This window comes from Nymphalis io, chromosome 24 (genome assembly GCF_905147045.1).
Source record: "Nymphalis io chromosome 24, ilAglIoxx1.1, whole genome shotgun sequence".
Taxonomy (NCBI): domain Eukaryota; kingdom Metazoa; phylum Arthropoda; class Insecta; order Lepidoptera; family Nymphalidae; genus Nymphalis; species Nymphalis io.
In genome coordinates, this window is record NC_065911.1 from 5,087,861 (window position 1) to 5,109,644 (window position 21,784).

The 21,784-nt window shown below is 34.7% G+C and overlaps 1 protein-coding gene across 2 annotated transcripts in view; it reads right to left on the minus strand.

Annotated features, from left to right (window-relative positions):
• Window positions 1-398: 398 nt before the first annotated feature.
• Window positions 399-21,784, minus strand: part of LOC126777851 (catenin delta-2) — a 76,884-nt gene continuing 55,498 nt past the window's right edge. For both annotated transcript variants that reach the window (XM_050501087.1, XM_050501086.1), the window contains 18 exons: window positions 18,834-18,954; window positions 18,288-18,410; window positions 13,136-13,291; window positions 12,825-12,913; window positions 12,361-12,499; window positions 12,159-12,255; window positions 11,743-11,934; window positions 11,228-11,409; window positions 10,337-10,496; window positions 9,729-9,918; window positions 9,239-9,330; window positions 8,580-8,755; window positions 8,139-8,280; window positions 7,561-7,733; window positions 6,715-6,880; window positions 5,929-6,057; window positions 5,186-5,310; window positions 399-4,426 (listed from right to left, as the gene is read on the minus strand). In XM_050501087.1, coding sequence (XP_050357044.1) covers window positions 4,304-4,426; window positions 5,186-5,310; window positions 5,929-6,057; window positions 6,715-6,880; window positions 7,561-7,733; window positions 8,139-8,280; window positions 8,580-8,755; window positions 9,239-9,330; window positions 9,729-9,918; window positions 10,337-10,496; window positions 11,228-11,409; window positions 11,743-11,934; window positions 12,159-12,255; window positions 12,361-12,499; window positions 12,825-12,913; window positions 13,136-13,291; window positions 18,288-18,410; window positions 18,834-18,839 — 2,460 coding nt within the window. In that variant the 5' untranslated portion in view covers window positions 18,840-18,954 and the 3' untranslated portion in view covers window positions 399-4,303. The remainder of the gene's footprint in view (window positions 4,427-5,185; window positions 5,311-5,928; window positions 6,058-6,714; window positions 6,881-7,560; window positions 7,734-8,138; window positions 8,281-8,579; window positions 8,756-9,238; window positions 9,331-9,728; window positions 9,919-10,336; window positions 10,497-11,227; window positions 11,410-11,742; window positions 11,935-12,158; window positions 12,256-12,360; window positions 12,500-12,824; window positions 12,914-13,135; window positions 13,292-18,287; window positions 18,411-18,833; window positions 18,955-21,784) is intronic.

A 21,784-nucleotide genomic window follows, 5' to 3' on the forward strand; every position in this document is an offset into this window, starting at 1 on the left:
ACTGAACCTGTAAAGATTTCGATTTCGGCCACGGCGGCCAATCTCAAGAGAGATTAGCCAACTGCGCAGGACATACTATAATGCACAAGTGTGTGCGCAAACACAGGTGCACTCTCTATTCCCTAACACTCATAATCCGATGGGACAGCAATCCGACACGACCGGAAAGAGTTCAGAAAAGACTGAACCTCTAAAAAGGAAATTTAAGCAATTAAAAAATAAAGCACGTGGCAGAAGTGAAACCTTTTCGCGTCAGAAATTTTTACTCGTAAAAAAGGTTCAAAGTACTCACGCGTACAAAAGTTTCACTTAAAAAGGAGATAGGTAAATAAAACTCACGTTTATTTAAATGTATTTAAGTGTATTAGCAACGTTGGTACATGATATTACTGGATAATACTGTCGTGGAAATATCATTTAGACGATCCGACCCGTAACAATAGTGTCGGTTAAGTACAAAACGTATAATCAATAAAAACGTGCACTCCCTAATGCTTATAGTAAATACAACTCCATTTATGCCTCTATTACACCTATAAATTCAATAACGGATTAATTTCAATACGGTATATGACACTACTAATAAATATATAAAACGTGAGCATTCATACAGATAGGATTTTTAATTTAATATTTTTATAATTAAACATTCGACTATTACAAAGACTTTAAATTATCTCAAATGTCAACTCAACGTACGTTTACGTTCATTCGTTCAGAAACCACACGAACTCGCATCGCTTCGCTAGGTATAGATAATTTAACTATTATTTATATACTATAAAAAGTCACTAACAATATCTAATGCGACGAAACATAAAACAACTGAATGGAAGCATTTACGCAGCTGTTAGTATTTCTTAGAAAAACATTCAAAAATCTTAATTCGTAATCGAGTCTCATTCAAACAAATCCTTATGTCAGAAAAAGCAGTCACGAACATTGTTAATTACACAAACCCACGATCATAGGCCCTAATTTAAATAATTTGAAATAAAAAAAAAACAAATATATAATAAAAATAAGGAAAACGAAAATAAAAACAAAACCAAAATTAAAAAATCATTCTTTAATATTCTGTGTATAATATAGGTAATTTCTTTCTTTATGTAAAAGAGCATATTTTCTATTAAAATCTACTTACAACATATGACATGCGACAAACTATTTGATTACCACTAAATAATGTCGCAACGACAAATTAAAGATGGGTCGTTAAATAAAATTTCAATAATATATTTTTTAAATAAAATATAAATAATCGAGTATTACCGTTCCAACAAATTTATATAGTCTGCGGTTAACCACAGACAATTATAAAACATTTGAAATGTCGCGTAACACAAACCGTGAAGTTACGACTTATATACTAGTTGCAAACTTTAAGATATCTTATTATTATCGAGTCAATAAAAAATTTGATTAATATCTATAGAAACATTTTGAATGTTTTTTGTTTTTTTTTTTTTTAAGTAGATCATATTTTTTTTCTTATACGAAAACAAGATGTCTGATATAATAAACTTAATCAAAATATATACTTATTGTTTGTCTTAGATATTAATCAAAACTAATACTGACCGTGAAATATGACAACTGATTAAAATCGCAGCAAAAATGATCTATACAATAATATATCAGTACATATAAAATTTTACATATATCTAATAATGCCTACAATTGTCTAATATTCTCACAAATGGAAATCATAAATTAAAATAATATATATATATAAAAACGATTAAATAAAAATCCCTTAAGCCTAAACCGAAATATTTGTTATTTGTGAAAATTATATTAAAAAAAAGTTTCGCTTCATAGAAGCGACGTCGCCCTGGCAAGCAATATTGTATTGGAAAAAATCTGTTGTACAATCGCTTAATTTTTTATAATAAAATATTATACAAAACTTACATACTTAATCATAGACATTTAACATGTACTGCGCGGTCCGTCGACGTATGTATTCGTGCGTGAAAGAAACGGAAGTATATTTATTGCTATCCCTCTCGATTCTTTAGTATCTGAGACCGCGTAGTGAATGCTCGATGTGTACGCCGTTACTTAAATCATATAATGCACTGAATGAGGGTAGTTTGTACCAGGTTACTCAGTCAATACCGCCTACAATCGCGGACGTTTTGAAATGCATTATTGTGCATAAAATACTTCGAAAGTGAAACATCACATAAACCTTAACCGTATATATTTTTAAATATAGTATACGTTCGATTACAAATAAATAGCTACACTAAAACTAAATTCAAATAAAACGGAGGGAAATCATCTAATGAATCGATTACTTAAACTAAAGCTGCCGACTTCACAATCGGATGATTATATCGAGAGATCAACATCGCTATGAGGGCGAAATTTTGTCCTTTATATATATGTCATGATTACTAACATTCCTTTCGTAAAAAGATTTTAATAAACATTCGAATACAAATATGGTCTTATAGTTAGAGCGTTCTATATTTAAATTGAATGCACTTTCGTTTTTTATGAAAGTTTAGAAACGGAGCCATATTAATTTAGGTCCATTTAAAATCGATTCACAAAAGGACATACTAACAAAATCGATTTAATTTTATGAAAAAGATTATTTAATTTATATTTAAATGGATAACTATTTGATTAAACACTTATTTTTTTTAATGATTTAAATAAAGTTTAATTTATCTTCACACAAAAGTCATGTATTAAAACATATACACGTAAGTTCATAAATAATTCATGATATTGGGCTGGTCCTTTTAATGATATAAAATTATTTTGACAGACATAATATCATACCTGTTTTGATACATCCATTCTAATAATTAAGAAAATTATATGTACCATATCAATTCAATCAATTCATAAGCACGCCGATAAAAAAACCCTTCAAAATTTAAATCTGTCAAAATAATTTTATTTCAATGTACAGTCGGTCAAATAAAAAGTTGATTTTCCGATAAAGTAATAATATCTACAGATTATTCCGGCCAACAGTACACAGCATTAAAAAAACTCGATGCGTGTCAAATGCGTGTTTAAAAAACGAATATTAAAGCTTATAAAGACATCCCAATAATGCTCTTAACGCTATATATAAGACGGATATTCCTTAAGTATATAAGAGGACAATAGACACCTATATTACAATATTTGAAGGTCATGGAATGAATACAATATATTACAAAAACTTCGTGTTCTCTTCTATGAGCCCGTCCGTAATAGACCCTTAGATAATATCGGGCTAAGTCATCTACATGTATAGTTTAAATATATATTGAAAATATTCAAATCCTGAATATTAGAAAAGTTTCAAGTTAGCACGTAAAGGTTAAGTAAACGTTGATTTTTAATTTTACGTTATTTTCATAGTTTTACCGTTAAAAAAGTACAGTCGGCAACAACATGAACGAAAACATTATTGCAAAAAAAAAAATTATATTCGCACAAACGGGTAAATAACACATAAATAGTAATTTTTTTGCTATATTGATAAATATAAATAACATGTTCAGTATAAAAAATAAGATATTGCCGAATGTACCTTGTAAATTGAACTTCAAGTAATTTCACAGTGACAGTGAGCCTCAATTTATTTAGAAAATGTCAGTACACAACACCTACGGGAATCCCCTTTCGATATACGTTTTATAATATAATGGCACGACTATATACAGGGGAATTGACTTTATAGATTTTAACAAAAAAAAAACGATTAAAATAATTGATATTATATTTATAGTGATGTTAGGTCACATCAAATAAAATAAAACCAGTGGAAGTTTATGATTTATGATGAAGTAATTATGATATTGAAACATGTCTTTAAACCTCGTATTCTCGTGTCATATTATAAAAAAATAATTAAAAGTTTTCAAAAATGTATAAAATTCAACCTATTACTTGATTATAAAAATATGATAATAATAATTAAAAAAAAACATTTTCTCCATCACAAAAATAAATATTATTAACCTGTAATTATGATGATATTTGATAATATTTATAATAAACATCAAAATCCATATATCATTGGCATTAGCCGAAAAAAATATATCCTTAAAAAGGCAAAACAAAGTTTTTTATAGACAATACTTTATGGTTTTTTCAAACGCCACAAGAACGCCAATTCAAATGTCATATACACTGAATAAGTACAAAATCCTGATTTTTTAGTGACCAATATAACATCCAAGAGTTGGAGTTCAATAAAAAGCCTGAAGTTCAACATTGTAATTGGAGGTCCTGCAAATAGTCTTTACGGTGTTCTAGACCCGACTTGCAGAAATAATATTTAGTGTGACGTTTAGCGGCTGCTTGGTGGTGGCATTTGAGCTTGGACACCTTGAAGGTTCATGGGTCGCCCGTTGGGGTTGCCCATACCTAACCCATCTGCGTAGTTAACATCCATGGCTGGTATGTCATCGTTCTGGAAATTAAATATAATTACAGTCAGTTAATAAAAATTTAGGTATATTTACTATTTTAAAATTAATTAACAATTTTTAACGCTAATATTTGAATTATTTTTATTGATTTCGGATATGTTACAATTGATTAATATTAAAAATAATATTTATACTATAAAATCAGATATATTATTCGTTAATTTGGTGTAAATTGTGTAATTTATGACTTAATATATAAATTAAAAATGAAATATTATACAAAGTTTAATGCAAGCCACAATTAAAGCATGATTGTTGAAACTGTACAACTTGCATGAGATATAAATATATATATTACACATCTGTAACACCTGTTATGAAATAAAATCATTATTATTTATATAATATATTACAAAATGTTAATTTATTAAAGTGTATGTAAAAAGGCATAAAAAGAACAAAAACAAACATTGATCTTTTTTTTTCAAAATACAATATCCTCTAACTTATGGTGCAATTAAATAATTGATATCGAAATTTGAAATAATTGGCTAAATTTTGATCTACTTTAGCTCGAAATAAAAAAGTATTTTGGAGTCGATACGGCTAAAGTCTAAGTGTCGCATATCACAACACAATTTTTATCTTACATCGTTTCTTATTTACTTGTTACGACTAAGATAAATAAAGGTACATTTTTGACGCAATAGAAGTTTCATTTTTGCCACGTGTACTAAATCATGCACGCTCTTTATTTTTGGCACAATAAAGAAAAAACTAATATCGTGCATTCAGCTCACCTCCCGATGCCGTCGTATGGTGCGGTCCTCGTACCTGGTGCCGCCCGTGGACGCCATGGGGCGGCTCAGCGTGCTGTTGGCGGCGCCCGGCGAGTGCGGCGCGCCCGACATGGGCGTGCCCTGACCTGCGCCGCCACACCACACCCGTCACACGTCACATCGACACAGCGACACTCTTACGCTTACGTCTCACGTTCAATACTTAATAACTTAACTGACGCGTCTTAGACACGGAGGTCATTACGCTTAGTTCGTGTAATTATATTAATATACTCATGAGACATTTACAGGCAATCGTTTTATATGAAATTAAGCTTTGAATTTTATAATCATTGTTAGTAGTAGTTGATAAGCATAAGAGGCAAGCCGTGTGTACTTTACAAATAAACATGATCACAACATACATACGAACGTTTTATACAATATTTACAAGACAGTACTAAACATGTCAGTCGTCGATTTAATTTTTTGTAAAATTAATTAAATATACATTTCATATAATATAATTCCAAATAGGTAAAATATTTGATAAGACACTATACATCTAACATGTTCGCATACCTATAAAACATTTGTACATAGCAACACGAGCAATGAACACTTCGCTTACTCGAATAAAATTTACATATATTACCAAATTATTTGTATTAAATAATATTTTGTTATTTAATTATTTCTTTTAATGTGTATATTTTATTTAATAAGCCTAGTGTTGACTACTCGCGTCAGCTCTGCGTACTGACCGCTGGCGGCGGAGGGCGCGCGCGGCTGCGCGGCGCGGGCGGGGGTGAGGAAGTCGGCCTCGCGCCAGCCGTGCTTGCGGTACACCTCGCGCAGCTCCGCGTGCGACCACATCGTCATCAGCACTTGACCTGCTCCCGGAATTATAAAAGTTACTCATTGCTCTCTCTCGCGCTCACGAAGCTAATTCGAAAAGCTAAATTCGGGGACTGACCGTATAAGGCATTATTCTCACATATAACGTTCACAAAAAGTCGATAACAGTTCTCATTCCATCGTGCAAGTTCTCTTAACTGTTTAGCACGAACCTTGCTGTGCTGGCTTGTGAAGGAAATCGTTATGAAGATAACAAATAAGACTGAGTTAGCAATATTTTTAATCTTGTAATAAATAAGTCAATCAATCCCCTAACAAAATCAATTCCACTGATTTATTTATGAACAATATATATTATAACATTAAGTAATTTAAACAAACCGTATAACGATCAACGGTAATTTTGAGTCGAAGTAAAATCGAATTTACACGGGAAAAATTTATTCTTAAAATAGGAGTACATAACCAATAAGGCGGTATAAGTTCAACGCTGCGCCTAATACTTCGCTACAGTCCGCTTCGTGGCCACGACTTATAAGGGTCCGCCTACTAGGCAACGAAGTTGTCTACAAGCGCTACGATCTTTTATCGTTTACTACGACACTTATACCTCTCTGTAATCCTGTTGCCCTGGTACTTCAAATACGTCTGTGGGAGAAAATAAATAAATTTATTATTATAGTCTATCTAACCTGCGAACTTGAGCACCCTGGGCGTGTGTCGGTGTCGCTGCTTGGTGAGGTTCAGCAGGCGCTCGACGCCGCCCGCCTCCAGCAGCGAGCGGGAGAACTCCGCGCTCTTCTTGATCACCTCGTTGAGAGTCGCCAGCACCGCCGCTATCGTGTCGTCCGAAGTGCCCTGGAGACACAATTACGATATATATTGCCTAGTTCTGACCCTATTGACGTTCCCGTAGTAAAAAAATATAATAAACAGGTAATTTACAGTACAGTAACAGCCTATTAATGTCCCACTGCTGGGCTAAGGCCTCCTCTCCCTTTTGAGAAGAAGGTTTGGAGCTTATTCCACCACGCTGCTCCAATGCGGGTTGGTAAAATACACATGTGGCATAATTTCCATGAAATTCGATACATGCCGGTTTCCTCACAATGTTTTCCATCACCGTCAATCACGAGATGAATTCTAAACATAAATTAAGCACATGAAAATTCAGTGGTGCTTGCCCAGGATTGAAACCACGATAATCGGTTAAGATTCACGCGTTCTAACCACTGGACCATCTCGTGATTAACAGGTAATTTATTCGATACATGCCGGTTTCCTCACAATGTTTTCCATCACCGTCAATCACGAGATGAATTCTAAACATAAATTAAGCACATGAAAATTCAGTGGTGCTTGCCCAGGATTGAAACCACGATAATCGGTTAAGATTCACGCGTTCTAACCACTGGACCATCTCGTGATTAACAGGTAATTTATTCGCCACTAACTTTTATACAAATCTATTGAATATCAATGTTAATATACATGTTCATTATTTATATAGCTTGTATATTGACACAATAAGCGCTAACCTGGTCGTGCTGCTGATTGCCACTTGGCAGCTTCTGTACCAGATCCCGCATGGCGTATTTCCCTATCAGTTCCTTGTTCCTCTGGTCGATGGCCAAGTTACGTAGCGCCGTAGCTACGGCGCACACAACCCTGTCCACTTCCATACGTAATAACTCCACTAATATTGGTAGTCCTGGTAATGAAAATACTTAATTAGAATATTTTGTATTTAGAATTAGTATTAGTTAGAAGAATATTCATTGTTAAATGACAATAATGATAAACTTTTGACGAATTTACGTAGTTTTAAAAGTAGTATCAGCTTATAAATGTCCCACTGCTGGGCTGAAGTCTCTCTGGTCGATACACATGCCAGTTTTAATCCGCCACAAGCAGGTTTCCTCGCGATGTTTTCCTTCACCGCTGAGCACGACAACAATTATAAACATCAATTAAACATATGAAAATTCAGGGGTGCACGTCCGGACTTGAATTTTCCAAGAAAAATTATCTATTATACTATTATATATTATTATTTTTAAGAATAGACAATTTTGTTTATCATTATAATTCCTTGCCAATTTTTTTTACATAATACCTTTTTCTTTCCTAACAGCAGCTCGTATATCAATAGAGGGCTGCCAGTAGCAAGCCGCCAAGTTCTGTAGGGCTCCCGCCGCCGCCTCCAACGTCTCAGGATTGGAACAGGTTTGCAGTAACGCCATGTACAATGGCACTACCTGTTGAAACGAAGTAAAAAAAATTAATCACTGTGAAGGCGTATTAAAATTGAAAAGTTAGTTCTTTGTATGAGTAAATAGAAAATAACATATTAATATTTGTTTCCGTAAATAATATGACCTACAGTATTATTATTTTTTATTTAATCCCTATATGGCTATAAAAATGTCAAATCACAATCTAATGGAAACATTTCTCAATAGCAATAACAAATTATATTATACCTTCTCTTCACCCACAAGGTTGAGAAACGATGACATAATGTATAATAAAAAAAAATTAGTAAAATGTCACGGACCTCAGGCGACCAGAGCATCTCGGTTCCCTTGGGCACGCTGTACCCTAGCTGCGTGTTAGTGTTGCTGTCTAGTTGTTGCGGTTCCGGATCACTCTTCCCCAGCGGACTGGTCGAGTTTGACGACGACGAACCCTCTTTCTTCTTTTTACTACCACCGAAGCAACCTAAATTCTCGCCTGTTTCAAATAAAATTAAATTTATTTTCGACAAATTGTAAGTACACGTTTTTTTTTTAAATAATTGGTAGTTTAATTTTAATTTTTAAAAAGTTCCATTATTTTTTAATAACCGTAACAGCGTGTGAATGTCCCACTGCTGAGCTAAAGGCCCCCTTGGCCTCTCTTCTTTTTTGAGGAGAAGGTTTGGAGTTTATTCCACCACGCTGCTCCAATGCGGATTGGTTTTTTAATAAGATATATTTTAAAAATGGTATGGTATTTTTCTATGTGTATAATTCTGAACAAAATTTAGAGATAAAAGGATATTTCATGTAGTGGTTAAGAAAAAGATTTATAATAGATATATTAATAAAACTTATCACAATCAATTAATTATTAATAGATTTAGATAAGCAAACAATGTTATACAGAGATTTCATTTAAATAATAAAGTAAAATTTACGGAACATTCATATGTATAAAAATAAATTCTAAATTAACCTTTCGACGCGCTAGCTTGTATCCTTGCCTGTCCAGAAGATTGTGTGGGCGGAGCTCGTGTATCATACAAAGGATCTTCTATTTCCTGACACCTGGAAGTTTTTTTTTTTTTTTTTTAAATTAAATAAATATAACTTTTTTAAGATGTATACAAACATAAAGGTACAATACAAATGATTGTGCACTTTTGTACTTGTAACAATTGTTAGTCCGAAACTAAGATTATGGAAATACATATATTGTTATATGCATCGTGTAAATAATTGGACATGTTAAGGTGTTTTTTTTAAATATAAACATGTACCAAAGGACATCAAAAACTATTACTTCATAATTAAATTTTAAAAAGTAAGTTTTAGGCAATTTTGTTTATTAAGGTCACAAATATTACGGGGCACGTTGTTAATTTTATTTAAATAAATGCGTTTAATTACAATATTATTTACGAATGCTACATAAAAGTAATATCGAAATAGACGAGGAGCGGTACCTGTAGGAGAGGTTCCTCAGCACGCAGACGCAGTTCTCCACGATCTTGGTGCCGATGGCGTTGGCGCTGAGCGCGGCGCGCACGGCGTGCAGCAGCGCCTCGGCCAGCCCCGCCAGCGAGCGCAGCCGCCGCCGCGCGTACTCGCCCGCCGACGACGCGTTGCGCAGCACGCCCGACGCGTTGCGGAACACTGCGCACACACGCACACTGCCGATACGGCACGCGACCGGCTGCGACCGGCTGCGACCGGCTGCTACCGGCTGCGACCGGCTGCGACCGGCTGCGACATCTGCGATGCGTCGCGCGCATTTTTGCGATTTGACATCGCAGCCCATTTTTGTGTTTCGGCGCTCATACTTTCATCGTTTTCAATTAATAAAAGGTTAAAATTATACAATCGATGAAAATGTTACAATCATTACTAACATTATTATACTATTATGTATTTTATATGTTTCTATATACAAAAACACAGCTCTGGTTTGATAAATAGTAAAACAATATTTAAGCCATATTTAAGCAAAATTTACTTTGACAAGGATCAAATAAAGACGAATTAATAATCGATATTTACTGTGCAACACAGTTAACATGTATAGTTGCCTCACCGGTAGACCAGTAGGTATCGCCAGGGTTGGTGGGATGCCAGCCGGAGTGTGGGATGATAACCTTGTTTACAATAACTTGTGCCGCGTCATCTATTATCGACTGCTTGAGATCTTCGCAGGACGACATATTCCAAATCACACCTGTCACCAGTTCTTTCACCTGAAAAAAAAAATATTACAAAATCGTTGCTTTAAAATAAAAACAATTGGTAATTTATGTAGCTTAGCTTTTAACAAAAACTAAATAATTTAATTATATATTAATCAAATCAATAAAAAATCTATAAAGGCCTCACGATAAACAAATGAACTCATTTTATAAGCAATCTTTATATTACAATTATAACAGAAATTACAAATAAAAATATTCGGATTCTTAATATGACATTTGGATTTGAAAATAAAACCTGAGCTCCCAGAGTTAGTGGCTCGATGACGATGAAAAGGAATGGTTAATAGCAGTGTATATTTTTATGAGTGGTGGTGACCACTTGCCAATCGGTGGCCTATTTTATAGCCTGCCTACATATTTTAAATAACATATAGAGTTTACTTTATAACACATTTTCATTACGTGTTTCTGTGTTAATTTTACTGATGGTAAGGTTTGTGCAAGCTCGTCTGGGTAGGTACCACCCACTCATCAGTTACTCTACCGCAAAACAGTAGCACTTGGTATTGTCGTGTTCCGGTTTGAAGGGTGAGTGAGCCAGTGTAATTACAGGCAGAAGGGACATAACATCTTAGTTTTCAAGGTTGGTGGCGCATCGATGTAAGCGATGGTTAACATTTCTTACAATGTACATATATAATAAAGTACTTTGATTCGTTTCACGTTAAGTATCTCAAAGTGAGGAGTACAGCAGAGTCCAGGACGAGGCCGCGGCTCACCTCCATGTCGGTGGCGCGGCACAGCAGCGCCATGAGCGCGGGGATGCCGCCCGCGTCGCGGATGGCGCGCTTGTTCTCGTCGTTCTGGCGCCCGTACGACAGGTTGCGCAGCGCGCCGCACGCGTTGCGGCACACCTCGGGGTTCTCGTGCGACACCAGCCGCACCAGCGGCGGGATGCCGCCTGCAAGCGCACGGGCACATTCACTAGGCTGATGGCTGACGCATAGCTTATATTCGTTATATACAAATTGAAGCGAATATTCAAATTGTATTCAATTTCAATAACTGCCTTTTGTAAATTGATCAGGAGTCTTATTTAATATAAACGATACATTTCAAGGTTAAATTACAATATAAAGAATTATTTTTATGACACTGATAACTTCGGTGGACTGTATTATTAATATCAGAAAGAACATTTGTTCTGTGACAATATTCCAAGGGTTGAACATCGATTGCATTTTTAGATCGCTAAATAAATACCTTTAATATTTTAAATAAAATATAAAATGACCTAGACTCCTAGTCTTCTGTTTGTTCGGGTCGTCCATGTAAGTGAGGTGTTGCAAGTACGCCGCGGCGTTTGCCTTCACCACGTCGGAGGGAGAGTTGAGGAAACCGATCACTTCCGGTAGGTTTGGATCTCGCCATTGCAGTCCGCCGCCGTCCTCGCGACCACCGACACCCACGCCAACACCGCCGTGAACTGAAATAATATTTCGATATTGTAATTATTTTCCAAAAATGTTAACAACATTGTTAACTAAGTACGCCTAGATAAGAAAATACATCATATAATTTTTTGCAAAAGTATTATTTGCTTTAAGAAAAAAAAAAACTGTTTTATAATATCATTATGCCAGTTCAAAAAATGACAATACTTCGAATTATTGAGCAAATTTACGAGCTAAATACAAAATAATTAAATACCTAATGCCATCCCCGCCATTTGTTTTTGTAATTCTTCTTCATCACCATACATCGACTGACCGCCTGTGCTTCCCAAACTGAGGCCGTTTTGCGAATCCTGAAAAAAAAAAAAAAAAAATCACTATTAATATTACCTGCTGATATCATATCATTATAACCAGTTAAAAGATGCTGCAAACATTAGACATAATAAAAAAAATACCTTAAAAGGTGGTGGTTGGTGCGGAGGGTCATACGCAGCGGGATAGTGTTGGTACGCGTACGCGTCGCCCGCGTACTCCCCGCGCGGTGACGTCACACAATAGTGCCGACCCAATTGCTCTAAAGATGCCGAATCGTACCTGTTGCATGCAAAATTACATTTCCAAAAATGAATAGTAATCAATCAAGTAATTATTTATTAAAAAAAAAAAATAAAGATATTTTTTATAGATACAGGATGAGGACGAACAAATATCCTAGTGATAATGGTAAGTTGTTCCAACTATCGATCCAAAGGTCAGCCTTACTCATAATCGTTGATTAGCGGATGTTTAATTGAACACTGATTTATCTCTTACTGTCATCATTGATTTGATATTCGACAGAAGAAGACACAGCATTGTTTTTTTAGTGTTGATGATGATTAAGGTATTATATAAATTACCTGTCTATTAAAGACATTACCTCTGTTGCAAATGTAGATTATGTTGAGGTGGCATTGCTCCTGGAGAGGCGCTACGAGGTGATGCACTACCCCCACCTTCTACGTACTCCTGAGAAAAAATCAATATGCATTTCAGAACTGATATCATTAAAAATAAGCAGGTACGAATACAATAAGTTTTTTACAAAGAAAGAAGCCTTTCATATTTATCTTCAAATTCATCTCGTTATATACTTTTTTTGATCAGCTATATAAGTTATGTACATAATATGAATATGCACAAGTACTTGATGTACATTTCATATTGAAAAACAAAAACAGGAGCACTTACCTGTGCCATGTACGCGGGCACTTGCGGATCTACGAGATACGCAGGTTGGGCCGGATAGGCGGCTCCGTAGTGCGCGTATGTGCCATAGTGACCGCCGCCAGTACCCGGGCCGACGCCGCCAGCGTACCCGCTACCCACAGACACCGCTTCCATAACCTGCGAAAAGAGTATTTACTGTAACATATATGTTTTATGACTTATATTATCTTTATATTTATATAATGATTGCTAGTTTAGCGATAAAGCTTCCTGTTGTACTTATGCAAGTCTGTAAGTACATTTCGAACGCTACAATTATTGTGTACTTATGTACGTAACGTATATAATATATTTCGTTAATTAGTTTATCAAAGTATTATTAATACAATATTACTATAAATTTTTTTACTAACAATTTAAAATATTTAATAAATTAAACGTCGCACTGATAAGCGCTGTATTTCATCATATTTTATTAAAAATCAATGCGTTCTATATACTCGTTTATGTCATTTAAAATACAACCTTGGCCAAAAGTATTAGGCACCCCAATTTTTGCCTTAAAATAATGAATAAAAACAATCTCTTAGTTCTAAACATATTTATTACTGTTTAATTATTACAAAAGGAATATAAAAAACTTAAAACCTAGTTGGTACTACTTAAAACCCTTGGATTTGATTACAGCACTGATTCTGTCGGGCATACTGCGTACAAGATCAGTACATTCCTGCCTTGTGATGGCATGCCATTCCTGCACTAACGCATTTTCTAATGCCGTTTTTGATGTGATGTTGTGCTCTTTGATCTTCCGCTTTAAAATGCCCCAAAGATGCTCAATTGGATTGAGATCTGGGGACTGGGCAGGCCAATCAAGTAGGTAGATGTTATTTTCTGCAAACCAACGCATCGTAGTCGCCGACTTATGACAAGGTGCGTTGTCTTGCTGGAATACGACTCTGTCTAAGTTGGTGTCACCGTAAATACTCGTTAGCGAAGGCTTAAGTGCAGTTTCTAGTACTTCTATATACTTTTCGCTGTTCATGCGACCTTCGCAAACAAACATTTCTCCAACACCATCAGCTGCCATGCAGCCCCAGATCATTATGCTGCCTCCTCCGTGCTTTACAGTGGGTACGACGCAGTCTGGATGGTATTCTTCCCCGACACGTCGCCTCACGAAGGTGACACCTGGTGTTCCAAATACCTGTAGGCGAAAGAAAAAAAAAATTTTTTTTAAATGATCTTAACTTTCACGATTGAAGTGAAAAAAATAAGTGATCATTCTTATTTATAACAAAAGCAGTAAAATAGGCTTACCTCAAAGTTTGATTCGTCAGACCATACCACATTGGACCAATCTTCCTCTGTAAAATGTTTGTGTCGTAGAGCCCACTCGTAACGTTTTCTTTTGTTGGCTACTGAAAGCCAGGGCTTCTTCCTGGCTTTGCATCCTTTTAGGCCCGCTTCTCCAAGTCTTCTTCTGGCTGTCCGAGCACTTATCGGCTTTCGGGCCTCTACGGACAAGGCAGCAGCAAGCTCCGAGGAAGTTTTCTTCCGATTTTTTATTGACTCGCGTACTAATTTTCTATCTTCGCGCTTCATAGTTATTCGTTTTCTGCCTGTTCTGGGTTTATTAGAGTGAGAACCAGTCTGGGCAAATCGTTTTATTGCAGATTGCACCGCGCAACGCGAACATTTCACCAATTTGGCGATTTCCTTTTGCGACTTCACGTTTTCATGGAGCAGTTGTATTTTTATACGATTTTCTAAAGAAATTTCACTTCTTTTCGGCATTTTTGAGTAAATTAGGAGTCAACGTAATCGCGTAAATGGAAATTGCAGCTTGTTCACTTGTCAGAGTTCCGAACACAAGTGACTAAACTTTCACTGAGATGATCGCAAAAATATCAAATCCTTTGTTCTCGGTCGCCACGTGTTTTATGACCTTTACAAATAGCCGCTTGCTGTTCTAAGAAATTATTTACCACCCCGGCGCTTCATCTAAGATAAGCACTTATTCATTGTTCGATTAGTAAACAAGCTTTGAGCATTTTTTTGGGGTGCCTAATACTTTTGGCCAAGGCTGTATATCTTATGGAAATACATAATATTAGAGTAATACATAATACAAAAATCGAAATTTATATAAAATATGTTTAAAGTTGATCTTATAATAATAACAGCTATATGGGCAATTTTTACCTGGAATTAACACAATGTATAAAAAACGATTATGGGTTTTAAGTGTCGGTTTTAAGGTCATTAACCTACTGACTACCCAAGATCGATCAAAGACCTTTTTTCTGCTTCATAAGAAAATGTCAGTTTCGGTTTTATACATTATGAGTATCGATTCCACACTTCGAATATGGAGTGCGGAGAACGAACGGAAAACAAACGTTACGATTTTTTTTTCACTTATAAACAAACGGGCAAAGGTAATTTTCTTCCATTTGGTTTTTCATATTTAGATATTTTTATTAACTTACATTATCATTCCTGATTGTACATGAATAGAAAACGTGTATATAAAAAGTAATAACGATTAATAAAATGCATATAATACAAAATATTATTTATGTTAATTGTTTATTGTATAAGTTTTATATATAGAAATCTTAACGCTAACATTATCAGCCAAATTATATATTTCTAAAAAGAATAAAATTCAAATATTGACATATTCATCATATTAATTATCAATGCTTAATAATGATATTTTCTAAATATTAATACATAAGACGAGGTCCAGCTCAAAACAATCATAAGTTAACCTTAATTCGACTTTAAGTAATAACTTTCACATGAAAAGTAGCGTGTATGATCTCTCACTATGAAATTGAACACAAACAAATCTAAATTGTCTGTTTGTTCGAGAATCGCTAAAAAGTACTGAGCCGGTTTAAAAACATTTGATTTCACATAAACTGATATGCAATATTTACTTAAAAATGCCGAATACATAACAAAAATGTAAATGATTGTGAAAATTACTCGAAGAATTTCGAAACGAGAACCTCAGAATAAAGTGAATATGCGCGGGTTAAGTCGCGCGTATATGGTAGTATTTAATTATATTTCTAAACACAATTAAGTCAAATGAATAGACATATTTGAAATATTAAAAAGTGAAATGTCAGTGAAACTACAGAAATTATACACGACATGTCTGACTCGGCATTTTAACGTTATGTCTTACGAAACGCAATTTAATGAGATATCGGCTGCATGAAGTTGCCTTTGTCTTATTTAAGTTAATATCTTAAATAAAAATGAAGTTTTGTTCCAATTTGGTATTTTGTTTACTGTTGGAAACAAACTGTGTTGTTTTTTTTTCATAATATAGGAAGGCGGACGTGCATATGGGCCACTTGATGGTAAGTGGTCACCAACGACCTTAGACATTGGCATTGTAAGAAATGTCAACCATCGCGCGCTACCAACCTTAGGAACTAAGATTTTATGTCCCTTGTGCCTGACCACCACCCACCCTTCAAACCGGAACACAACAATATCAAGTACTGCTAGTGGGTGGTACCTACCCAGACGAGCTTGCACAAAACCCTACCACCGGTAATGTTGTCTGGCCCGACCGGGGTTTTAAACTTATATTGTTTTGTTGTTTTAAACTTATATTAAGATCTGCGGCCTTGGCTAACCACTAGATAAACGAGGCAATCCACATATAATATCCCGATATTTATAATTGTGTCGAGACGATGTGGACGGTGTGATTGGAATCCTTTGCTTCTTGTCGAAGAAGGTCGTCGAGGGGTTTTAGTGAATAACGATCTCACATAATTCAATACCTGGGCCCGCATTCCTATTTGAATGCATATATATTATATTCTATTTATATACAATAATGGATCATAAATAAAAATCGCGATTAACCTGCGTCGAAATAAACATTGTCACACGTGTGATTACCACTAACCCACGCTGAAACAGCGTGGTGAAATAAGCTACAAACCTTCTCCTTAAGAGAAACGGTTTTTGCATTTACAGGCTATTACTACACTGTAACGTATCTAATATAAGAAAACCATCTTATCTAAGGATAATATGTTTAGACATCCCCCATTTCTTATTATAAACTTTGGCGCCTCACCCGTTCGTTATGTCCCGACCGCATTAGTTTGAAACTTATGTGATTCCTTCATATCGAAACAAAAGTTCGACAAACAATGTGATATTGATCATAAGTACCCAGTAATATGATCATTTTTTTATTAATCTTTGTGAAATCATCGATCATTATTTAAAAACTTTTTTTATATTATGTATTACTCAATAATGTATATCGTTATAAATTAATGTAAAAGTAACGGTTGAGTAGTTTTACACCCAGGCGAGCCAAAAACTTTCTTAATAAAAATTAAAATTGACATATTTTAAAACGACATAAAGCTTATTATAATGAGTAAGTTTATTTGTTAGTTGCGCTTTCATGTCTTAATTACTCAACCGATGATGATCATTTTCATTTCATCATTCATTCGTGATGAATTTTTGCATATACGTTGTCAAGGGTATAGGAATAGGATATAGGATACTTAACACCTTCAGCCCTCACACGCGGGCAGAGCCACAGGCTAAAAATAGTATATTATAAAAATCTTTATCTACGAATTGATTCTTTTAATTAAATATAACATTGTTTGCGAATTATATATTTTATTGGATAATAATGTCAGTACCGTTAGTTGATGATAAACGTAGACAAAAGGGTAATTTGTTGAAAAATTATGAAGGGCGCATATTGTTTTTTCTTTCTACCAACCCGCATTGGAGCAGCGTGGTGGAATAAGCTCCAAACCTTCTCCTCAAAAGGGAGAGGAGGCCTTAGCCCAGCAGTGGGACATTAACAGGCTGTTACTGTATATTGTTTTTAATACAACGAATTATTGTTAACTGAATAGTTCACAAACAATTTTTTGATAGTTTACGTTCTAGATCTAAAATAAATAATAAATGACATTTTTTGTCATATCTATCTAAAAAAAATACTAAACCAATATATATCTTATCTATTATACACAAAACATACCAGAAAACATTGCACGTTTTATTGTGGATTGGTTTTATTGTTGATAACCAGTCAGGACATTCCCTTTTATATATAAAACTGTAACTAGTACGAGAGAATACATAAAGTTTATCCACTTACATGAGGGTACTTCTGCGATGGCGCCATGGTGAGGTGCCCCATATGGTTGTAGTGAGCGGCGGGCGACGACACGTACTGTCCATAATCCGGCTCCACGCCACCACCGACGGGGTAATCGCCCGCCTACAGAGTGACAGCGAAAAAGCATTTAGTCAACTTACCAACATTTTTGGTAAGAAAAATATATCATTAATTAATTTAATCGTTTATTTTATTTATACTTTTATAGTTAATAACAAGGCATACTTTCAAGTCTACTGAAATGGCGTTTTTTATTCCATTTCAGATTCATTGACCTCGGGTACAACACATCAGTTATTCGATCGCCGAAATATTTTCTATGTTTATGATGAGTCAGTCAATGTTTATTACAGGCACAAGTGACAAAAAAGAATCAAGTAAGTTTTTATAAGCACTTTAATATCGTCATTTTACAAAGTTACAGAGCCATTGTGTATGTCGGAGGTGACCGTTTCTCGAACTCTGAGCAGGATGTAGATGTAGTCCAGTTCAGGTACGATGTCAAATTTATTTGAATTAACATACCTGCATAGCGAGATGGTGCTGATGCGCAAGCGCAGCGGATAGCTCCGCGTCCTCGGTGGAAGCGTCGGACCGCGACACGGGACTGTGCTGCGGACCATACGCACCCTCTACCGGACCGTTACTGTAACAATACAAAACATACATTAAAAAAAACTGATATAGTAGCCGCCAGCCGAAATCGTCAAGTAAATACTTGTGTTGAATATTATTTATACTTTTAAACCATAATTTTTTTTTAATAGTTTCTATAATTTGCCACGAAATACTAACATTCTTAAGTTTAAATGTTAAAATCAACAGAATAGTATACAACAGAAAAACTTGATTCAAATGAAAGAATAGGTAATTTATTTATTTATTTATTAAGGATCTCCAACAAAGAATACACACTTACGAGTACATTACATCGTGGATTAATATTTTAAAATAAATGGTCTATTTCAATTAAAGGAGACCACGGCAAGCACATAAATAATGACTAAACAGAAATTAAAAAAATTATAAACTAAATGTTACATAGCGGTACTCAATAAAACATAGGAACTATAAAAAAGGAATATAAGTTATAAAAAATAATATAAGTTCTAAAATACAAAAATAAAAAATAAAAATACCATACAAAAAATAATATAATAATAATATATCCTGGGACATTTTCACACACGGTCATCTGATCCCAAATTAAGCTTGTACAGAGCTTATAAACTATGAAAACCAGACAACTGATATACTACATATACTACTTTTCTTTTGTAAATAAATACTTATATAGATAATTACACCCAGACTCAAACAGACATGTTCATGCACACAAATGTCTGTTCTGGGTGGAAATCGAATCCACAACCTTCGGCGTGAAAGGCAAGTATTTACCACGCCAACCGGCTTGTCTAAAACTGATCCAAAAAGAATTTAATGTTGGATTCAGGAGACATAAAATATACAATATACTTAACACTCAAATCTAATTAAAAAATTATTATTAAATATAGTAGAAGCGTTACAATTGATTGTTAAAAATCTTCCACCGATTGGAAAAGAAGTACCTCAGACAGAAGTATATAACTATATAAGTTATATGTAACCCAAATGTCCCCACACCACCCATCCACAACCCATATTAAGTGAGCGTCAGAAAACTTTTATAAGCTCTAACTAAAAGCGACGTCGTTATTGCTAGTATCGATTGTCTGACCGCTACATTAAATGTAGTGTTTGTCTAATTAACTGGAATACCTAGACCGCTAACCAAAAACATTGTTAGTATTTCATTAGCCGCTCTATGAACTTAGTACCACAACGAGATATAATAAAAATAGATATAGTCAGAGTTTAGCAATATTTTCAGTAAATATAAACATTCGAATTGCTAATACAGCAAAGAATCTAACCATTTTCGTGTTTTTTATCTCTTTTAAAATACGTTATACGAAGCGTATTTCAATTTTAAGGGTAAAACCTTTATTAAAATTAAAAAAGTTACTACATATTTTTTTTTGTTTTAACAGAACGGTTTACGCGAATATTTGGTCCAATCACTTTTACGAGAGTAAGTAAATTCATTTTCAAATTGGTTTCCAGATATTTTTTTATAAACAAAAAAAAAACGATACATACATTATATTTTACGTATATATCGTAAATAATATGTTTTTAGTTATATTGACCGTACTTTCAAATGACACGGATTGTATACGGCGACGTTTGACAAAATGCTATAGACTAAACTTTACTGGTGGTAGGGCTTTGTGCAAGCTCGGGTAGGTACCACCCACTCATCAGATATTCTACCGTAAAACAGCAATACTTGATATTGTTGTGTTCCGGTTTGAAGGGTGAGTGAGCCAGTGTAATTACAGGCACAAGGGACATAAAATCTTAGTTCCCAAGGTTGGTGGCGCACTGGCTATTAGCGATGGTTGACATTTATTACAATGCCAATGTCTAAGGGCGTTTGATGACCACTTACCATCAGGTGGCCCATATGCTCGTCCACCTTCCTATTCTATAAAAAAAAAAGACTAGAGTTATCAGGTGTTTATTAGACTTTTGCTTTATCATAACTATATTTTTTATTCACTTATATGTATAATGATTTAAATTATATAATAGTTAGGAAGAATTGAAGGGCGTCACGAAGTCACATTTTAAAATTATGACAATTAATAGTTTCAAAAAATTTCAACCTTTGTGATGATATGTAAGGTCAGGTCCTTATAACATCGTGGAATAACATCAACTTGAATTCTTATAGATTACTTTATGCAACAGGCATGCACTGTTTATTAATTGAAATTAAAAGTGGTTGAGGGATCTACTACTATCGGAAAATTAAAATACATTCAAAATTATGTAACCTCTAATAAACCTATAAGATGAGATGACCCAGTGGTAAGAACGCGTGAATCTTGACCGATGATCGTGGGTTCAAACCCGGACAAGCACCACTGAATTTCCATGTGCTTAATTTGTGATTATAATTCATCTCGTGCTTTGGTGAAGGAAAACATCGTGAGGAAACCTGCAGCTGTCTAATTTCAATGAAATTCTGCCACAGATGTATTCCACCAACCCGCACTGGAGCAGCGTGGTGGAATAAGGTCCAAACCTTCTCCTCAAAAGGGAGAGGAGGCCATCAGCCCAGCAGTGGGACATTCACAGGCTGTTCCGGTTACGGAATAAACCTATAGACACTAGAATCTGTCAAAGATATATAGTTCAATATTATAAAAAAGAGCATATAATTAATTTTAGTTTATTAGTTTACTATGAAGAAATTTTGAATTTATTTAAAAATCTTGTTATTTGATATAGCGGTGAATTTACGTCACTCAACACAAAAGACATTCGCGTCTTAAAAAACTAGACGGGCGTCTTTGATCTCAAAGTATAGTCTACATATGTCACTTGTGCATCTATGTCGCTCCTTGTTTTTAAAAACTAAGGCAAGC